This window comes from Terrapene carolina, unplaced genomic scaffold (assembly GCF_002925995.2).
Source record: "Terrapene carolina triunguis isolate 2854851 unplaced genomic scaffold, T_m_triunguis-2.0 Scaffold32922, whole genome shotgun sequence".
Classification (NCBI taxonomy): Eukaryota; Metazoa; Chordata; order Testudines; family Emydidae; genus Terrapene; species Terrapene triunguis.
The window spans coordinates 199,080-217,179 of record NW_020697273.1 but is presented as its reverse complement, the minus strand read 5'-3'; the positions used below and the strand labels follow the sequence as shown (position 1 = coordinate 217,179).

The 18,100-nt window shown below is 58.6% G+C and overlaps 2 protein-coding genes across 2 annotated transcripts in view; one reads left to right on the top strand and one right to left on the bottom strand.

Moving 5' to 3' along the window:
* Positions 1-6,187: 6,187 nt before the first annotated feature.
* LOC113409395 (U3 small nucleolar RNA-associated protein 4 homolog) lies at positions 6,188-17,905 on the bottom strand. The gene is made up of 16 exons (XM_026663249.1): positions 17,579-17,905; positions 16,518-16,709; positions 15,459-15,543; positions 14,702-14,791; positions 14,069-14,280; positions 13,557-13,728; positions 13,363-13,454; positions 12,790-12,886; positions 11,802-11,866; positions 10,755-10,877; positions 10,306-10,465; positions 9,696-9,802; positions 9,336-9,431; positions 8,580-8,765; positions 7,742-7,852; positions 6,188-6,393 (listed from the first exon to the last, which is right to left on the bottom strand). Exons 1-16 carry the CDS (start codon positions 17,735-17,737, stop codon positions 6,277-6,279), a joined length of 2,064 nt encoding a protein of 687 aa, XP_026519034.1. The 5' UTR covers positions 17,738-17,905; the 3' UTR covers positions 6,188-6,276.
* Positions 17,906-17,977: 72 nt separating this feature from the next.
* The window catches only part of LOC112118523 (chromosome transmission fidelity protein 8 homolog), a 2,821-nt gene continuing 2,698 nt past the window's right edge, over positions 17,978-18,100 (top strand). The window contains exon 1 of the mRNA XM_026663237.1: positions 17,978-18,086. The gene's annotated coding sequence lies outside the window, so the exon portion shown is untranslated. The remainder of the gene's footprint in view (positions 18,087-18,100) is intronic.

The window sequence follows — 18,100 nt, the reverse complement described above, 5'->3', positions numbered from 1 at the left end:
CCCGCCGCGCGCCTCCTCCGCCGGCCCGGGCCCGCTCCCGCTCCCGCCGGGCCCCGCTGAGGAGAGGGCGGGCGCGGCCCTGCCATTGGCGGAGGGGCGCGGCTCGCGCTCCGGTCCGGCCTCCTTCCCGCGGGGGGGCGGGGGCAGCGCGTCGATGGGAGCACGCGATTGGTGGGGAGCGGGAAGGGGCGTGTCTGCAGGCCTGAGCTCCGCCCCCCCCAGCGAGAGGCAGCAGCGGGCGGGGTGCCACAGCTCAGGACTCACCCCCGCCGGAACGGCTGTAAGGGGCGGGGCTTACGCCTCAAGCTCCTCCCCTGCACTATGGTAATAAAGCCTCACGGTCGCTAGGGGCGGGGCTTCTGCTGCAGGCTCCTCCCATCCCTGCCCCCCCCCCCCCCCAGCGCAAAGGGGAGGAGAGCCACAGGCCCCCTTCCCAGCAGGGTGCCCATCCACAGTGGGTCCAAGGGCAGCAGCTGCCCCAACCCCCCCCATCCCATGGGGCCTGCACAGAGCTTGGGCTGTCCTCCCCCTACAGGCACCAGGGGCCCTTCCCATGCCGTAGATCAGACCCCCAATTGCACAAGATGGGCCTCCCTCATCCGGGCACACCTGAGCTGCCACCCCACGGCCCCCAGCCAGCCGCATTGCCTTCAGCACCCACATGGGAGTCGCTGCCTCTGTGCTTCTAGCCCTGCCCAAGGCACGATTGAGTCCAGGGCAGGGGACAGTTATGGCAGAAAAAGACCATCTCCCTTGGAGACTGGAGCACATCAGAGGTGCAGTTCGAGGCCCAGCTGTGGAAGCCCAGAGAGCCCTTCTTACCCCGATAGGCGGTTCAGAGTGGTAGTGAGAGAAGACTCAGCTGCTAGAGGTCAAAGCTGTAGCATGGATCGGAAACAGTTCAGTGCAGCAGACAGTGCAAGGCTAAACAGTATTAATAATAAGGGAAGAGGGGATAGGAGTATAGCCACTCGCAGGGCTGGCTCCAGGCACCAGCCTGGCAAGCAGGTGCTTGGGGCGGCCGCTCCGGAGAGGGGCGGCACGTCCAGGTATTCGGCGGCAATTCGGCGGACGGTCCCTCACTCCCGCTCGGAGCGAAGGACCTCCCGCCGAATTGCGGCGGCCAAAACCCTGGAGCCGGCCCTGGCCACTAGGTCCTTCCCTCTTGAAGAACCAGAGTGTAGCCAAAGCCTAGAGGGCCTTCCAGATCACCTCACTTTGCTTCATTTTCTTGCTCAAGGAAAATGGTAGCCCTGAGCAAGGGAAGCATAATCAGGTTTACATAGATGGCATTAGTTCAGCAGCAGATCCAATATTAAGACAGAAATGTGGTTGCAGGCCCACTTGATAGTGCAGCCTGGAGCACTAACTTCCTGCCTGAGGCTAGGCCTTGGCTGCTGATCCGTCAGAGCAGGAGCACTATTTTTAACTCAAACATATGTAATCACCGGTGATCCCGACTCCTGAGGACACCTACTGAGAGAAGGGAAATACAATAAATTCCTTCCAGCCCTGGGGCTCTAAGCACTCAGGCCCAGTGCACTGTGATTGCAGGGGTCAGGGAAGGTGGTTCGGGAAGCAATAACCACACTAAATTGACACCCCATTCTCATTCATGAGAATGAAAGGAATTGTGAATTAGAGCAGTTCTAAGGCTTCTGGAGGGTAGGGGGAGAGGCAGGATATAGGCATTTTTGCTTTAGAAATCAATTGGCCAAAGTACTATAAAAAACTCAGTTAAAGAAGTCATCTATCAAGACTAAGGTACATTCTCCCCCCCACCCCACCCCACCCCACCCCACCCCCTGTTCTAACCCCGTCGACTGCTCAAACAGCAGCAGTTACAAGTTTTATTTGCACAGTCAGGTGCTTTTGCACATCAGACCTTTGCTAAATATTATATGCAACAAACAACAATAACCAGTGCAATGTAAGTTACTAGGATTTGGGGATCCTATTTTATAAGACAGGTATCATGTTTAATAGGTGGTTTGTCAAGTGCTTCAGAATGAAGTGATCACAAACAAATTATAAGAACGGGGGGTATTATTACTTACAATGGATCAGGACTGCCTACTCCAGAATTACGAGTATTGCAGGGTTTGAATGTTAACACGCCTGCTGTGTGAGACCAAAAAAAGCAGGGAAAAGCAACTACTGCCCTTGTTTCAGAGTAGCAGCCATGTTAGTCTGTATCCGCAAAAAGAACAGGAGTACTTGTGGCACCTTAGAGACTAACAAATTTATTAGAGCATAAGCTTTCGTGGGCTACAGCCCACTTCTTCGGATGCATATAGAGTGGAACATATATTGAGGAGATATATATACACACACATACAGAGAGCATGAACAGGTGGGAGTTGTCTTACCAACTGTGAGAGGCCAATTAAGTAAGAGAAAAAAACTTTTGAAGTGATAATCAAGATAGCTCAGTACAGACAGTTTGATAAGAAGTGTGAGAATACTTACAAGGGGAGATAGATTCAATGTTTGTAATGGCTCAGCCATTCCCAGTCCTTATTCAATCCTGAGTTGATTGTATCTAGTTTGCATATCAATTCCAGCTCAGCAGTCTCTCGTTGGAGTCTGTTTTTGAAGTTTTTCTGTTGTAAGATAGCCACCCGCAGGTCTGTCATTGAATGGCCAGACAGGTTAAAGTGTTCTCCCACTGGTTTTTGAGTATTATGATTCCTGATGTCAGATTTGAGTCCATTTCTTTTGCGTAGAGACTGTCCGGTTTGGCCAATGTACATGGCAGAGGGGCATTGCTGGCACATGATGGCATATATCACATTGGTAGATGTGCAGGTGAACGAGCCCCTGATGGTATGGCTGATGTGATTAGGTCCTATGATGATGTCACTTGAATCATGAATAAATTGTAATATGACCAAGAGGCTGCTAGACAGCTCTCTAACACCACATTCTACAGGCCATTATCCTCTGATCCCACTGAGGATTACCTAAAGAAACTACACCATCTGCTAAAAAAAAAACTCCCTGACAAAGCACAGGAACAAATCTGTACAGACACCTTAGTCTCTAAGGTGCCACAAGTACTCCTGTTCTTTTTACTGCCCTTGTGTAACTGGAGGCTTGTTTTAGGCATCCTTCCTGTTGATCAGATGTATAAATAGTACCAAAGGGCGGTAGCCTACAATATTGGGGGGAAAGGGGGGGAGGCTGCTTTCCACTGCAGATGGAACAACCTACACTACAAAGCAATTCTTTGCAACTATGGTTTCCTGCTGAAGAGTGTGAGTGGGCAGAGACCTGATCTGATTCACTATTTAGTTCAAATACTCTCACCACACATGAGCTTTTGCCTTGAAATGGGAGTTGCAGATGAATTGAAATGTCATCTAAGTTCACTGGAGCTGCCAAAATCTGCCGAGCTGCTCTTCTGTGATTTACCATGGCCTGCTGAATGAGTTCTGATAGAGAGCTCCTCCTCCTCCGGACAGATGATGCTGTAACTCAATCCAAGGGCTGGCCTTTGTTACACCGATACCAACAGGGCTGCACGTTAATCGCAAGTGCTGGAAGGCCAGATGGATTGCAGTGATGCTTGGTTAAAAGGTGACATGCCCCACACTGAGTTCCAGCAGGAGGGGAATTAAAATAGCCAAAACAAGAGGCTCTGAAAAAGGAGATGAATGGAAATGCCAGCCCAGCGGAGCAGGGAGGGCAGCACTCACAGTCGGGCTAAGTATCATCTCCTTCGGGGAGAAGGGAACGGTCATGGAACCCCAAAGATGATGCCCCATTTGCAACCGGGCTTGGGCTCTGTCTCCCTTCACGGATCAGCAAGGAAACTCAAGCTCACAGTGAGCAAGGTTTTGCAAGCCTGAGCATACCTCCATTCATCACATTTTGTGAATTAACTTCCCTCCCTTCTGACACCTACCAAGCTGTAACAAGCTGACTGCCCAGAGGGAACCACCCACGCAGTCCTTTACTCTGCCTCACACGAGCCTGTTGCTTTGGCCAGAAAATCCAAGTTCAGTTTTGCAGCATCTTAGAATCATGGAAGCACAGGGCTAGGAGGGTCCTCGAGTGGTCATCTAGTCCAGCCCTCTGCATCGAGACAGGGCCAAGTACATCTCGGGAGAGAGCAACTCAATCTCCCCTCTCCTCTTTCCTTAGCAGTATCCTAAAAGCTAAGGGAACAGTGCCTCCTGCTGGCACAGTGTTAGAGGGGCCTGCACAGAAAACCAGGGTGCTGTTTGATGATATCTAAAGGCTGAGTGGGCATCTTTCTGCACCACAGAGTTCAAAATATCATCCTTAAAGGCTATGAAAATGCAGAACAGCAGTTCTCAGACTGATCAGCAAAGCAGTGGCTGCTGCCATGGGGCTGGCTCTCCAGCTCAGCTAAGTCAAGTCATATTAAGAGACAACCAACATCCCTTAAGACTTCCCTACTACTTCTCTTCCATGTAAACATCTGCTGGAATTGGCACAGGAAGGTTATGGGATGGAAAGTGGGGCTAAATGATGGCAAATGGAGGGCGAGGGGCGTGGTAAATGGAAGGGAGGCATTCACAGCACAACCCACACAACGAAAAGAGCCCGAGAACTTTTGGGGTAGAACAGGGGTGTCCAACATAGGGTTCAAATGGCTCATAATCACTTACTGAGCCAGATACACATCAGATCAGTGTCCAGGTTCTGGGGCAAGATGGAAATCTGTCTATGGTCTGGGACAGAAGCTACTAGCAGACTGTCCTTTTAAAATGTAGTTAGTAACATTTCAGGCCAACTCTGCCTCATGACACCCACTGTGGTCTTTTACCACCAGTCAAGGTGCACGTGGCCATGCTGAACTATGTAGGTGCAAGGGCACGCAGAGGGAGGGGGAGGGAAGCGGGCTTGGAAGAGGAGGTGGGGTGAGAGGCCTGGAGGGGACAAGGAGCTGCCTGCAGCTGCCTTTGGGGTGGGACATGTGAGTGCAGGCAGTAGCAGACAGGCAGCGAGAGCCAGGTAGCTACAGCATGTACACAACAGCAACAAGTCACTACCTGTACGTGCAGCACTGACATCTACTCCGGGCACTCACACAGCCCGGGAACGGTTACCCCAGAGCCGCTTAGACAAGCCAGCAGCAGCCAGTCAGTGTTCTTGAGTTACTATAACTGCCTGCCGCTCCGTCTAGGCCCAGATTTGTACACTTGCCCATAAATACTGCATAGGCAACTGCACACGAAAGCGTGCAAGTTCCACATTCTAAGCAGGGTCCCTGCCCGGGCACGCCGCAGTGACTTTGATCATGGCACTAGCAGCGAATTGGGCACAAACCAAACCCAAAGCGAGCGAGCACCTGCCTTCTATAAAAGAGCCACCAACACAGTAACATGCACCAGAAGCTGCATTTCAACCCACCCCCAGGTACAGGCACCTTCTGAGTACAGGTCGCCAGCTAAAAGAACTCTGGCCTGGTCTGCTTCCAATCACCCGGATCTCCTCCCGTCAGAGCTAGTCACTGTCTACAAAGGGAGAACTGGGTGTGAAATTTGGTTTGATGCAGGGTTTTTGGCACCAGCCGAAGTGGCTATATTTGTTGGTATGAATTTGGGCAAGAACTGACTACATCTGGCAGAGGCCCCCCCGCCTCCCCCCCCCCCCATAGCGAGCAGCCCAGCAGCAGGACACAGAGGAGTGGATGGGAAGGTCCAAAATGTGCCGAGGTGTCACCAAAATGGATTCCAGCATCTAATTTAGGCTGGAGGTCTTATGGGACAGGGATCGCGTCTCCTCCTACACCTGCGCAGAGCCTGGCTCAATGGGTTTCCAGTCCCGAGAGCGACCAGTGAGCGTTGCTGTCCCCATTAAACATGGTGAGAAGAGTTCCTTTCCAGGCTCAGTTCTGGGATCAGCCCATGAACCAGCCCTGCTGCTGGTGGTCAGTGCCGCAGGAGGCGCCCCAGCACCTAGAGCAATAAAGCCACTGCCGACCGCGAGCCTGGGGCCGACGATTCCCAAAAAGGGGGAGAGATTGGTGTAACGCGCCAGGAAGTGGGTCCTGGGGTCTCTGCTGGATCGGATGAGGATGAGAGACGCCCCAGGAGGGCTGATGGGCCCATCCCTCCAGCACACATCCCTGCTTTGGAACCTGACCTTAGAGCCATCTCAGTTGCTAGGAAAGCAGGGAGCCCAACAGGGCAGAGGAGATTCGACAGCACAGGCCTACAGAACAGCAGGGGTTTATTATTACGAGTGTCCCCAGGGAAGCAACAGTACAAAGAGTCTCCATGGGCAGAGCACCCAGCTCCGCTCTTAGGTGCCAAACTTCTTCTGTTGGACAGGTGGGGGCAGCTGTGTCTTGATGTCCATCAGGGGCCGCTCCACCACCACCAGGGAGCCCTCCTCCAGCAGGTCCACAAACAGCAGGGGCTGCAGGACAGGAAGAGGGCGACAAGATTAAAGCTCTTCTCGGAACAGCATAAGCAGCTCTGACAAGTGCATCCAGGAGCCTCTGCAGTAACACGAATCAACTCTCCAGCAGCCTTGCCAGACCAGTTCCTAGCCACAGGGTCCAGGAACAGGAGCAGCGAGCCCCTCTGCAGTCGTCAGCCTAAGATCCTCTGAAACCCTGCAGTTCCCTACACCAGGCAGCCCCATAACCTCAAATCAAGTCCTCTCAACCTACTGCTGTATAAGGTCAATGGGATGGGCACATACTGCTCCGTAGTGACCAGCCTCCAGCAAGGCAGCTCTGGCTTGGTTCAAAAGGTCTGTGCGACAGAGCAGGCAGAAGGGACGCTGCTTCATAGAAATGCACACCCAGCAGCTGGTAAGCGAGCCTGGGAGATCACAGAGGTCTGCCCTGCTGGGGAGGAGCTGAAAGAGGAGCAATACCACCCCCCTAACCCTCCCAAGCATGAGAGACTTCAGGTCAGAAACACCTGGGCACAAGAGCTGTCTCAGGCCCTCTCAGCAGGACTCCGGGCCTCTCCAGGAGGCACCCAGGCAGGCCGAAGAATTGGTCTGGATCAGCTGCACGTGGGGGTGGCTGCTCAGAGTTAAGCCACACGCTTGTCAGAACATCTAACAGAAGCAGCTCCAACACAGCACCAGACCCTGGGGCAGTTGAGCATCTGCCACTACTGCCCAAGACCCTGCAGGAGGGAGGGAGGGAGGGTCAGGCATGGAGTGAGAGTTACACCCGACTCCCGTGGCTGGCAGCACGTTTGGAGCATTTGTGTTTTATACGAAGCACCAGAGAGTGCGTGTGCGCGCAGGGGGCGCTGTCCCATCAGGATCACATCCCCTGTGAGAACGGACTGATCCTGGGGGGAGTTCAGGGGCTAGACAGGCGCAGTCCTCCTCCAACAACAGATCCCAGACCTCCCTCCACTGACTGACAGGGAACGGGTGTATCCAGCCTGCTCCAGCCTCCATGTGTCAGCCAGCTGGAGCAGCCGTGACTCCCACCTCAAAACCCATGGGCATCAAGTTCAGCTCTCTGGCACCACCCTGCTGTTTCCAGAGCCGTCCAGCTAGCAGGGCACCCAGGGGCTGATCTTGCTACCCTGGAATCTCAGCGCTGGCATTAGTCCCCGGGGAGTAAACATCCCACTAGGGAAGAGCTGCAGCGCAGCACCTCCCAGCAGACGTGTGTGAACTTCAGCACAAGGAAAAGCTCTCCTGGCTCCCGTACCCGGCTGCAGGGGTGAGCTGTGGGCCCAGCAGGCAGCCGCCCATCCCTCCCCAGAGGCGGCCCTCACATTAGCACACTCACCTGGTACTTTTTGCAGATCTTGAAGGCGTGAGCATGGCCCCGCCTGGCCTTCTCTGAGAGTTGCTTCAAGCTAGTCTGATTCATCAGCGGGGTTGCATCGTCGGGGAGAGGCTGGGGAGAAAGCCCACAGTGTGTGTCTCAGCACCCTCCACAGAGCCCCCCATTCCTGTTTGGTCCATTCCTCCCGCTGCTCTCACCCAACAAAGGATCCTCTCGGGGGGGGTTTGCTTTGGTGGGACAGGCCAAGCACACGGGCACAGCCATTCTATCGAGATCAAAGCCCCTTGGGGAGCTGTCCGTTGGCACAGGCTATGCTAAAGAGAGGCCGCAAACGGGGAGCGCTCCCCATCCTGCACAGGACAGGACAAGCCCCTGTATTGTGCTGGTGCACACTCAGCACACTACTCCCCAACCTGCTGCAGCCCCTCCCAAACCAACTGACACACTAACATCCCGGGCTAAGGCACCAGGCCCATGTAACAGCCAGGGGTGCGACCTGCCACCCTAAGGCCGAGCACCACCAGCGGCTACAAGAGCCACTTCAGAAGGTATCAGGAAAGCCCATGGGGGGGACACACTCCACATACTCCCCTGCTCCCGACCCTGCCCCGCTCCCCTTCCCAGACTCAGCCATTGCTAACAAGGCAGCTTGTGCAAGTCACAGGAGCTGCCGCGCAGCTATATACCCAGGGGGATGCCCATCGCCTTGCGCTCCAGGGAACGTCCCTTGATCAGACACCCACGGGGGCAAGGCCCTAACTGGCAGAACAGCTTTCCCTGCTCGCCCCACCTTGTACCACAAGCTGCTTCACAGAAGTGACCCAGGGCCAGGGCTCACCAGTGACTTGTCGAGGATGCAGAACATGTGTGTGTCATGGAGGAGGATGTGTGCTGGCTGCTTGGGGTTAAAGGTGATATGGGTGATGGGCATGTCCCGCTCCAGCCAACCCTTATGCAGCCCGTGCTGCTGCACCTTCCTGCTCCACGTGGTGTATTCTCTGTCAGGGATGCTGAACTCAAACACCTGCAGAGCACAGGGGAGGGGCGGGGCGGGAAGAAGCAGGATTACAGCCCCAGACACAGACGGACATACCCCTGGCCAAGTCCCTCCTCCACCCTTCCCCTGAAGGCCAGATGAGCAGTCAGGAACCGCCAGGCTGCTCCACCACCCCACAGCCCGGGCTGACCTGACCCAGCCTCCCCTCTAGGACTGAGGCAACTGGTGGCCTGTCCCGGCCACTCCAGCCCCAAACCACTCAGCTGGCAGCGAGAAGGATGGTGCCCACAATGGGAAGAGTTCCCTGTCACGGGATTGACATCAGACATTGCCAACTTCACACCCGGGCTGTGGCTGGTAAATACCAACGTCCCTAAACTGGAACTCCAGCGACTGCAACAGTGACCCACAAACCAGTCTAAGGGGTGCATTCATTCCTGAGAGCCTGGACGCAAGGAACCAACTCTGAGGGCAGGCACGGCGCCCTGGCGGGATGGAGTCCGTATTGCCCAAGCACAGGCAGTTAACGGGAAGCGGAGCAGCAGGTGAGACCGGGAAGCCTGTGCAGGAGACGAGACCCAGGAGACAGCTCCTTACCTGCTGGTCCGAGTGGGTGATGACGAGGTTATTGGTCACGGGGTGAATGGCCAGGGCAGTCACCGCGCAGTTGTACGCAGGCACCGTGCAGTGGGGCTGAGAAGAGAAGACAGGGTGAGATACGGACGTCCGCGGGACCGAAATGCCAGGCTCGCAGTGTCCAAACAGTCCGAGCTGCAATGGACACCGGATCGCAGCAGACACTCCCAGGATTCTGCCCTCTGGAAGGCAGTGATGCAGCTAGAGCGCCCCAAAGAGCCCATGCACCAAGTCGGCAGGTCTCCCGGCTATGGCCAACCCCCAGAACACATGCAGGTTCACCCCTCCCACCACAGGAGGCACCCTTCACACCGCTCTCACCTTGAAGTGTCTCAGGCTGTAGATGTTGATCTCCCAGTCCCCACCAGCGGCAGCCAGCCAGTCCCCGTCCGCGCTCGCTGCCAGCAGGTACACAGCCTCGGCGCTTCCTGCAGGAGAGTCAGAGCGGCCACACTGCTCAGCACCAGTCGTTTCCTCTCTAGCCCCATGGAGGTGCAGGGCACTTGAAGGCACCCCAAATCCAGCCCCGGCCCAAAGCCATAGGGGATCGCTGCCCCCCACCAGGCTCTTCCTAGGGGTGCATACACCTAGTCATAGTGACCTCGGCAGAGGTCACATCAGGGCACTGGGGGCAGATTGGTGAGCAAACCCGACAGAGTCCGAGGGAGTGTGGACGAGACACGCTCCATTTCAGGAGCAAGGGGGAGCAGCTCCAGGGCACTCTGGGCATCTCAAATGGGGGGGTAGGCGTTCATAGGCTGCCCCAGGGGAAAAAATGCCCCCCACCAGCAAAGCCCCAGGGAAGGCAGTGGGGCTGGAATGGCTCAGCCCAGGGCTAGCCTCCCCTACTGCCCCAGGTTTGGGGAGGGCTGGGGATCCTTTGAAATTTGCTCCCACCTGCAGCCACACAGGAGCTGCAGGGAGCGCATACCTGAGTTTGGGCGGAGGGTCTGCAGGTGCCCGCAGCCCCCTGGCTCCAGGAGCTTGAGGACATGAACGGCACCCTGATCTGAGGCCACGAACAGACGGGTGGAGTCGGCGGAGCACAGGAGCTGGTGGGCTGAGCACAGCAGCTTGGGCACCTTGGAGACCTTGGAGAGAGCAGGAGAGCGGAGTCAGCGCTCACTTCCTACATGCAGATGGCAAGGCACGCCCACTGCTCAGGGTTCCATGGCCCTCCAGCTGGCTACAAGGGGGCACTGGACCGAGGTCCTTCCTTTCCCATCGCGGTCTTCCCTCCCCCACTCCATCACACAACTCGCAATCCCACAGAACCCATTCTAATGCCGCCCCATCATTGTGACATCAGCAACGGCCAGTCAGGGCAGGAACAAGCCCCCACGCCCAGGTTTAGCCCCCGACAGCAGGGCCTGTACTCACCCTCTTGACGCTGACGCTGCCGTTCTCCAAGTGCACTCTGTGCAGATGAAGCCTGGAGGCCGTGGAATAGGCGATCCAGCTGCCACACAGCGAGATGCAGCTGCAACAGATGTGCTCCGGGCCCTGGGAACCACACAGAGTGCTGAGGCGCGTTGTGGCCAGCAGCCACCCTCTGTATTAGCCCCAAAGGTACCTGCACCCCACACGCAGACGGGTGCCCTCATTTAACGGTTGGGAACAGCTGCCAGCAGAACTGCACTGCGGAGGTCAGAGGGGCTCTCCCCACGTGAAGGAGTCCCATAACAGCCATGCTTTCCCGCACACATCCTGGGGAGTGTGGGGTGCGTCTGCCCTTCGCTGTGGGACTGTCACATGCTGGGTCCCTCTGGGACCAGGACTCTCAGTAACCAGACAAATCAGCTGCAGCTCGTCCCAGCAAGAGGGCGGAGGTAGGGCCGGCCAGAGAGCGAGAGCTGCCCGTGGGATGGCAGGGCCTGCCTTCCCCACCACCCGGTCTCCCCTTGCTGTCAGAGCCCGATGCTCTGTGCAGAGCGTTCCAGCCCCCAACCTGCCCCCTGCGGCTGAGCCGTGGGCACAGCAGGAAACTCATTTCCGCACCTCAGCACTGCAGCCCCCAGCGAGCCTGCGGCAGCCGGGGCAACCTGCTCTGCGCCCTCTAGCTCCCGTACCCAGGGGGGCTCGACAGCAGACACGGCCGCGAGGGAGCGCAGTGCAGCAGGACTCAGAGAACGGGCCGGTAGCACAGTGCTCCTGCCTCACAGCATCTGCCAGCGACTTGGAAGTGCCCTGGGCCGGGGAGGCCACAGACCGGGCAAGGCTCGCTCAGTGGCCAAGCCGCACTGTTACTCTCTCTGACTCTCCTGTAACTCTCACGCCACCCCAGGCGCCCCAGCACACAGGGATCTGGCCAGGAAGGAACAGCACATGTGAAAACTTATAGCTGGGGACAGCTGGGGCCTAGGCCAGGCCCAGCCACCAGGGCAATGGGGAGGTGGCACCCCCTCTGGAGAGGCTGCTCAGCCTTACCTTGCTCTTCAGCTGCAGCAAGTGCTCAGGGGCACGGGAAACTGGCAGGATATCACCATCCTTCCCTGGGAGAAGAACCAAGAACACTTAGTGCCGACACTGCTTGAGGAGCTCAGCACAACTCAGGTCACTACCGACCCCCCCACGGCACAGACGGGGAGAGACTTGCTGATGATCCGTCCTGGCCTGAACCCACAAGATGCCGGGAACCGTAGCAGGAGAGGGGAGCTTTGCCCATAGAGGTGCCCACCCCATGGCTCAGCTCTGCCACACTGAACTCTACTGAACCATTCCCAGCACTTGTGCCAACCCCCCGTGACACACGCTGGCACACCAGGGATTTGGTGTGTCGCATGACATTGAGTACAGTGGTTTTATGTGGGCAGCACATGATTTCTGCTTGGCCATGTGCAAGCAAGAGAGGGGAATGGCACCAGCCCCCCAGCCTGTGCCCAGAGCGGGGAACGCTTCCTAGCGTCAATTGTCAGGATGCTACCCAGGCCCCTGCATGTGGCTGAAACAGCCGATTAACAGCCAAGAGGTTACGCTGGAGCCAATCCATTCAGGCCCCTCCCAGGCTCTGGGAGTCCCAGCGGGGCCAAGGCAGGGGTTCTTTGACCCTCCAGTCACAAAACTACATCTCGACTTCCTAGGCCAAGAGCATTCTCTCTTTGGAACCTTTTTCAGGCTGGACTCATCTGCTGGAGACTGACACACTCCAGAGACACAGGCAGTGGTGGGCACTTCCTGCGGGCCATGCTGGCAAGGCACAGCCATCGCTGCCCTCTCTGCCAAGGCTGCCAAGAGGGGGCCGGTTAGAGACTGCAGGGGAGGAGGGGGTTGGTGACGTTGACACTCGCCCCTAGGAATTGCACTGGACTCCTTTCATGGATTTGCTAGAAATTCCCTTTCGGGCACTTCACTCTGCCAGATCCCAAGGACAGATTTGGTTTTCAATCAGTGCTTGGGAGCCCTCATGTGGTCTTACCTGCGGAATTGGTGGCTCCGAGTCTCCAGAGCTCCAAGTGTTGGGGGAACTGGAAGAGGAGGAGCCCGGCCTTCTTAGCGCACGAGACGAGGCGTCGCTGCAACCGACCAACAGTAAGACAGTTACGAGGCCCCCAGGTAACGGGGCAGGGCGAGGCAAGCCAGACCAGAGGCCGGAGGCCGAGCTCCTATTTGTGGATGCAGAACCCCCCAGGGCGATGGGCACCCACAGGATCGGTGCATGGCATGTGGAAAGCCGGCCAGGCCCCTCTTGTGCTCCAGACACTCAGCACATTCTGATGCCCATTCTCCCCAGCAGGTCGGCAAGCGGCACGAGCCATCCCCAGCGATGGGACTCCCCAGCCAGCACAGCACCCCACTGGAACCAGGAAGGGCGAAGAGGGACCAGGCTGCCAGTCCAACAGGGAAGGGCCGGCTCTGGAGCAATCCCAAGAGCAGGAGTGACACAGGCCTGCATTTCTGGGGACCTCAAAGCAAACGGGAGTCAGTGGCTCCGGCAAGGGACTTGGTGAGCGGGGCTACCAAGGCAGAGCTCACGGGGCGCGGCACTTACATGGGGGAAGGTGAATTTCCGGAGGGCAGCATCATAGCCCTTTCCATGCACCTTCTCCATGAGCGGGCGGATCACCAGCTGGGCATCCAGGCCTGAAAGAGGAGGAGACACCCAGATGGCTAAACTGTGCTGAGCCAAGCCCAGAAGCGATCAGAGCCCCCCTTCTAGGCTGATGCAGCTTCCTCACCCCGTACCTCCAGAGATGAGTGCTGTCGCGCTGTGTGCCACGGCCCGCACGTCATGGGTGTGATGCTGGAACGGCTTCGTCCGCACCCACTTGCTCTCAGCACTGCCCCACTTCACCGGCAGCAGCTGGAACTGGTACACCGCCCCCTCCGAAGTGCCCACCACGATGCTGTCTTCCTCCTGGGAGGGGGGGGAACCAAACAGCCATGGCTCGCCGTGCCCACAGTGAAGGACTGGGCAGTGCCAAGGGAAGGGAGGGGATGTGAACCCCCATCCCACTAGGTACTGGACAGAGCCCAACAGCTCCTTCCACCCGGGCCCAAGCAGCCTGCAGTGCCCTTTAACCAGGTGGGGATGGCTCCTGGCCAAGCTGCTCTGGCTCAGCCAGTGTCACAGAAGATGCTGCGGATAAGGGGTGAGATCCCAGATTACTAGCGTCCCTGCGCAGAGCCCACATGGTCACCACCCCTCTGCCCAGCCTACGCACGGGGCCTCCCAGGAGCTGCCAGGCCCCTCCTACCTCAGACACAGCGAGACACAGCACAGCCGAGCTGCTGACTGGGTGGGTCTCCAGGAGGGTTCCTTTCTCCGCGTCCCAGAACTGCACCTTCCCCACCGAATCGGAGCTGACGATGGTGCCGTCGGACAGGAATGCCACGCTCCACACCACGCACTCACGGCTGTACAGACCCTGCAGGCGCCGGTCCACCAGGATCCGCTGGATGGCATGGCCTGTGAAACAGAAAACCCTGGATAGCAGCGGAGAGGGGCGCTGGGGAGCTTACAGCTCAGGGTGGGGGCAGGGTGCGTGAGCTGGGCCCCTCGCTAACATGACAGATATGCCAGGCTCCGAGCCTCTCCCCCCCATGGCGATCTGCTCAGAAGCCCCATTCAGCTGCATCAGGAATGCCCGGTACCTGGACCAGCAACCCCACCTGGCCTGGAGTCCGCAGGGCACAGCTGGCTCCGTCTGGTGCAGTTGAACTCTGCTGGGGGAAGGGAGTCAGCAGCCAGGCCGCAGGAATGGGAGGGCGAGCACACGGCCCACGTGGACAAGAGGTGCTCAGGGGACATCCCACCAGCACATCCGGCACTCAGGGGCACCTGGACACTAACACTCCCCACTACGCCTCTGCTGGGCGCTCCTAGTCACCTGATTTGACGTCAAAGACTCGGAGAAGGTCGATGGAGCCAACAGCAATGCGGGTCCCAGAGGGATGCCAGGAGAGGGACATGACACGCCCTGGAGAATTACACAGCAGGGAAGGAGACCTCACATGAGCCAACCCAGACCAATGCCCCTCACCCCCAACCTTCAGTGCAAGCCTGCACTCAGCAATTGCCTTGCAGTGCCACGGGGCAGAATCCCCAGCCTTGGGTGGCAGAAATAGAAGGTGCTGTGCCTTCCCAATAGGGGCGAGGGTACAGGGCTGGGACAGGCTAAGCTAGAGGACAGTTCAGAAGCAGGGCCAGATGGATCCATGGGAGGCTGACACGTTTCGCTCAGAGAGGTGCGCACCAGCCTCCCCGTCACCACACCCACACCCTGGACTCCTGAGTGACCACACTGTCCCTTCTAACTGCCCTCTGCCCACAAGACCCCATCCATGGCCACCTGACTGGGGAGGAGGGCAGGCTGTGACTCCCGCTGCTCAGTGTGGGGCCTCTGGAGGGCTCCCTGGTGGCAGTGGGTCCCACCTGAAGCAGATTCAACTCATCTTAGTTGCTTCTTCGGAATGGAGAACACAAGTCCCAGGGCAGGCATGGCAGGCTTCAGAGAGAGCTGCGGAGGACCAGGCTTGGGGCATTTAAAGGGAGCGGGAAGTAGATTCTGTAGCCTCCCCTTCATCACTCCCCCCAAACAGCTTTCCCCGTCAGCCTCTGCCATGCTCTGTCCCCATCGAATCTACCTTTCTGCCGGTCCAGGCTCCTCTCAAACTGGATTTTATCAGGCAAGACCTGGAAAAGCTTCACTGACCCGTCCTCACAGCCAACCTATGGAGGGCAGGCGAGCGAGGAGACAACACGAGAGAGAGATGATTAAAGCCCTTATTTGGCTCACGTCCCACCTGTCTGCTGCCAAGGGCAGGTAGTGACGGGCTCCCCAACTGCCTGAACATGGAAGCTCAGAAGCACAATCAGTTCCAGCTCCCAGCACAATAGAGTGCTTGGCACAGCGACCCAGCAAGGCCAGGACGGCTCCGCACTGCCAGCCCGGCCTGCCCCACTGTTTGGTGAGGAGTATTGCTTAGCACACAGAACTCCTCTACCTCCATCTCCACAAGGGGAAGAGATTTTACCACAACTCTGCTTCCTGCTGGTCAGAGATTTACATTCAGCCCCTTCTGCGCTCTGGAAGGGCCCGGGCAGCCCGGACTCTGTGCTGAAGTAGTTCTGAGAACAAATTGCCCTTGGGCCTCGTGGGCACATCTCACCACCACTCAACTATGATGCCACCCACCCGGCTCTCTATGCCCACCCCCTTCCCCGATGCACTGCTCACAGCCCATCAGCTACCAGCAGCGGGGGGGGGAGCGGAGCCTCACAGTCCCTACCCCACACTGCGATCTGTGGTAGTGGGAAGGGGCTCTGCACACCCACCCACGGCAGGGGGAAGAAGATTCTGCAGTCCCCACTCCATCACTCCCCGGAACCAACATGTACGATTCTCCCCCTCCCCAATCTCAGCACTGTCTGCGGCTTGCACCAAGCAGTCCCATTGCCCGGCACAGACCCAGTCCATCATGCCTTGTGAGGCTGGACAGCAGTGAAGCCACCGAAGACAATCCGAGTATGCACCTGGCTTTCAGAACACCAGGGAGCTTGCTAGTTGGGAGCAGCAGCAAGGGAGGCAGACCTCATCTACTCCATAGGCCAGCAGGAGCCAAAAGTGACATCCTGGCCCAATGGCAGAACCAAGCTACAGAGCTGGCAGGCTTCCCTGGGATCTTCCAGCCAGAGGTACTCACTGCCAGCTGAGTGCCACTGGGATCAGCCGCCATGCTCCAGATGGGGCCCCCAAAGCCATCCAGGGAGTACTTGACCCGCAGCTTCTCTAAATCATACTCGCTGATGTCTCCGCCCAGGCCTGCTCCGAAGAGCCGATCCCCGGCTGCCCAGCACAGCGCCTCTGTGGATCTCGTCTCATGGCCTGGGATACCCTGAAAAGATGCACAGATGAATCCCACCATCCCGCTTTCCCTGGAAGCGACCCGGGCTCAGACAGCCCAGGCCTGAGCACCATATAAGGACAAAGCCTCATTTTGTGTCCCCCATCCTCTGCTCCTATGGAATTCCCCTACCTCAATCCCCAATGGGAGGGCCAGGGCTGAGAACGCCCCCAGTCAGTGCTCCCTATACACCAGCTAGTAGAGGTTAGTCACTCCCAGGCAGCCAGTACAGCTGTACCCTTCCCTATAGCGCTGCCTGCTGGGACGGGCCCCAAGCTCCTCCACTAGCCCCCAACGCGTGGCCAGATCAGCGAAGCCACTGGGCCCCAGGCGAGCACGTAGGGCTGAACCAGCCCTGGAACACTGTCCTGAGCAGCTCCCCAGCCCCCCCTCGGGCACATTTCTGACTCCTCCATTACCCCAGGGTTTTGGGGGGTCAGGAATGTTCCATTCCCATCCCTGTATGAAGTCTCGCCCACTGGGGGAGGGAGTGTGCTTGGTTAGGGGGAGAGACCCCCGTGCCATAGCGAGCGAGAAGCTGAAGCACAACAAAGCCAATGACACTCCCCGCTGCTCAGCACTGTGTGCTACACACGAGGCAACGGTGACAGCGGCCTGCTCAGGGTGCCCCGGGGGCCCGGCCGGGGGGGGCCCGGGTCCCGGCCTGGGGGGGGGGGGCTAGGACCTTCTCCCGGCCCCACGCACGCCCCAGTGGGCGCTCAGGCTCCAGCTAGGGCTCCCCCCGGTTCTCTCCCCAAGGCACAGGCTGGAGTCGCGCCGGGACGGCAGCTCTGGGTGGGGGCTGCCCGTGGGCTCAGCGGAGGCGGGACCCCCCCCCCCGGCTCCGGGCGGCCCGTTACCTTTTCCTGGAAGTAGTTGGCAGCGAAGTTGTAGACCTCGAGGGCGCCGTCCGTGCGGGCCAGGGCGAGGCGGGCGGAGCGGGGGCTGTGAGCCACGCAGCGGATCCCCGCGGGCACGTAGGCGAAGAACCGCACCCGGTGCACCTGGAACTCCCCCATCCCGCCCCAGCGGGTCGGGGTCCCGTCTGCTCCCCCCCGTGCGGCCCCCGGCTCCCGCACCGAGCCCGGCCCGGCCCGACCCTGCGCCCCGGGTGGCCCCGCGCAGGCGGCGGGGGAAGGAGAGGTTCTCCCGGCCGGCCCGGGTCACGCCGCCCGCAGCCCCGGCTCGCTCCGCTCCGCCTCCTCCAGCTCCTCCCCACGTGCGCGCCCTGCAACCCGGAACCGGAAGCGAGGGGAAGGGTCCGGCCGGGCGGAAGTGCGCAGCGGCGGGAGGTTCGGTTGTTGCCGGGAGACCAGGCAGCCCCTGCTCCCGCGCCAGGGCCTGCTGCGTCGACGGCCCCTCCTGCAGGTCGGCACCAGGGA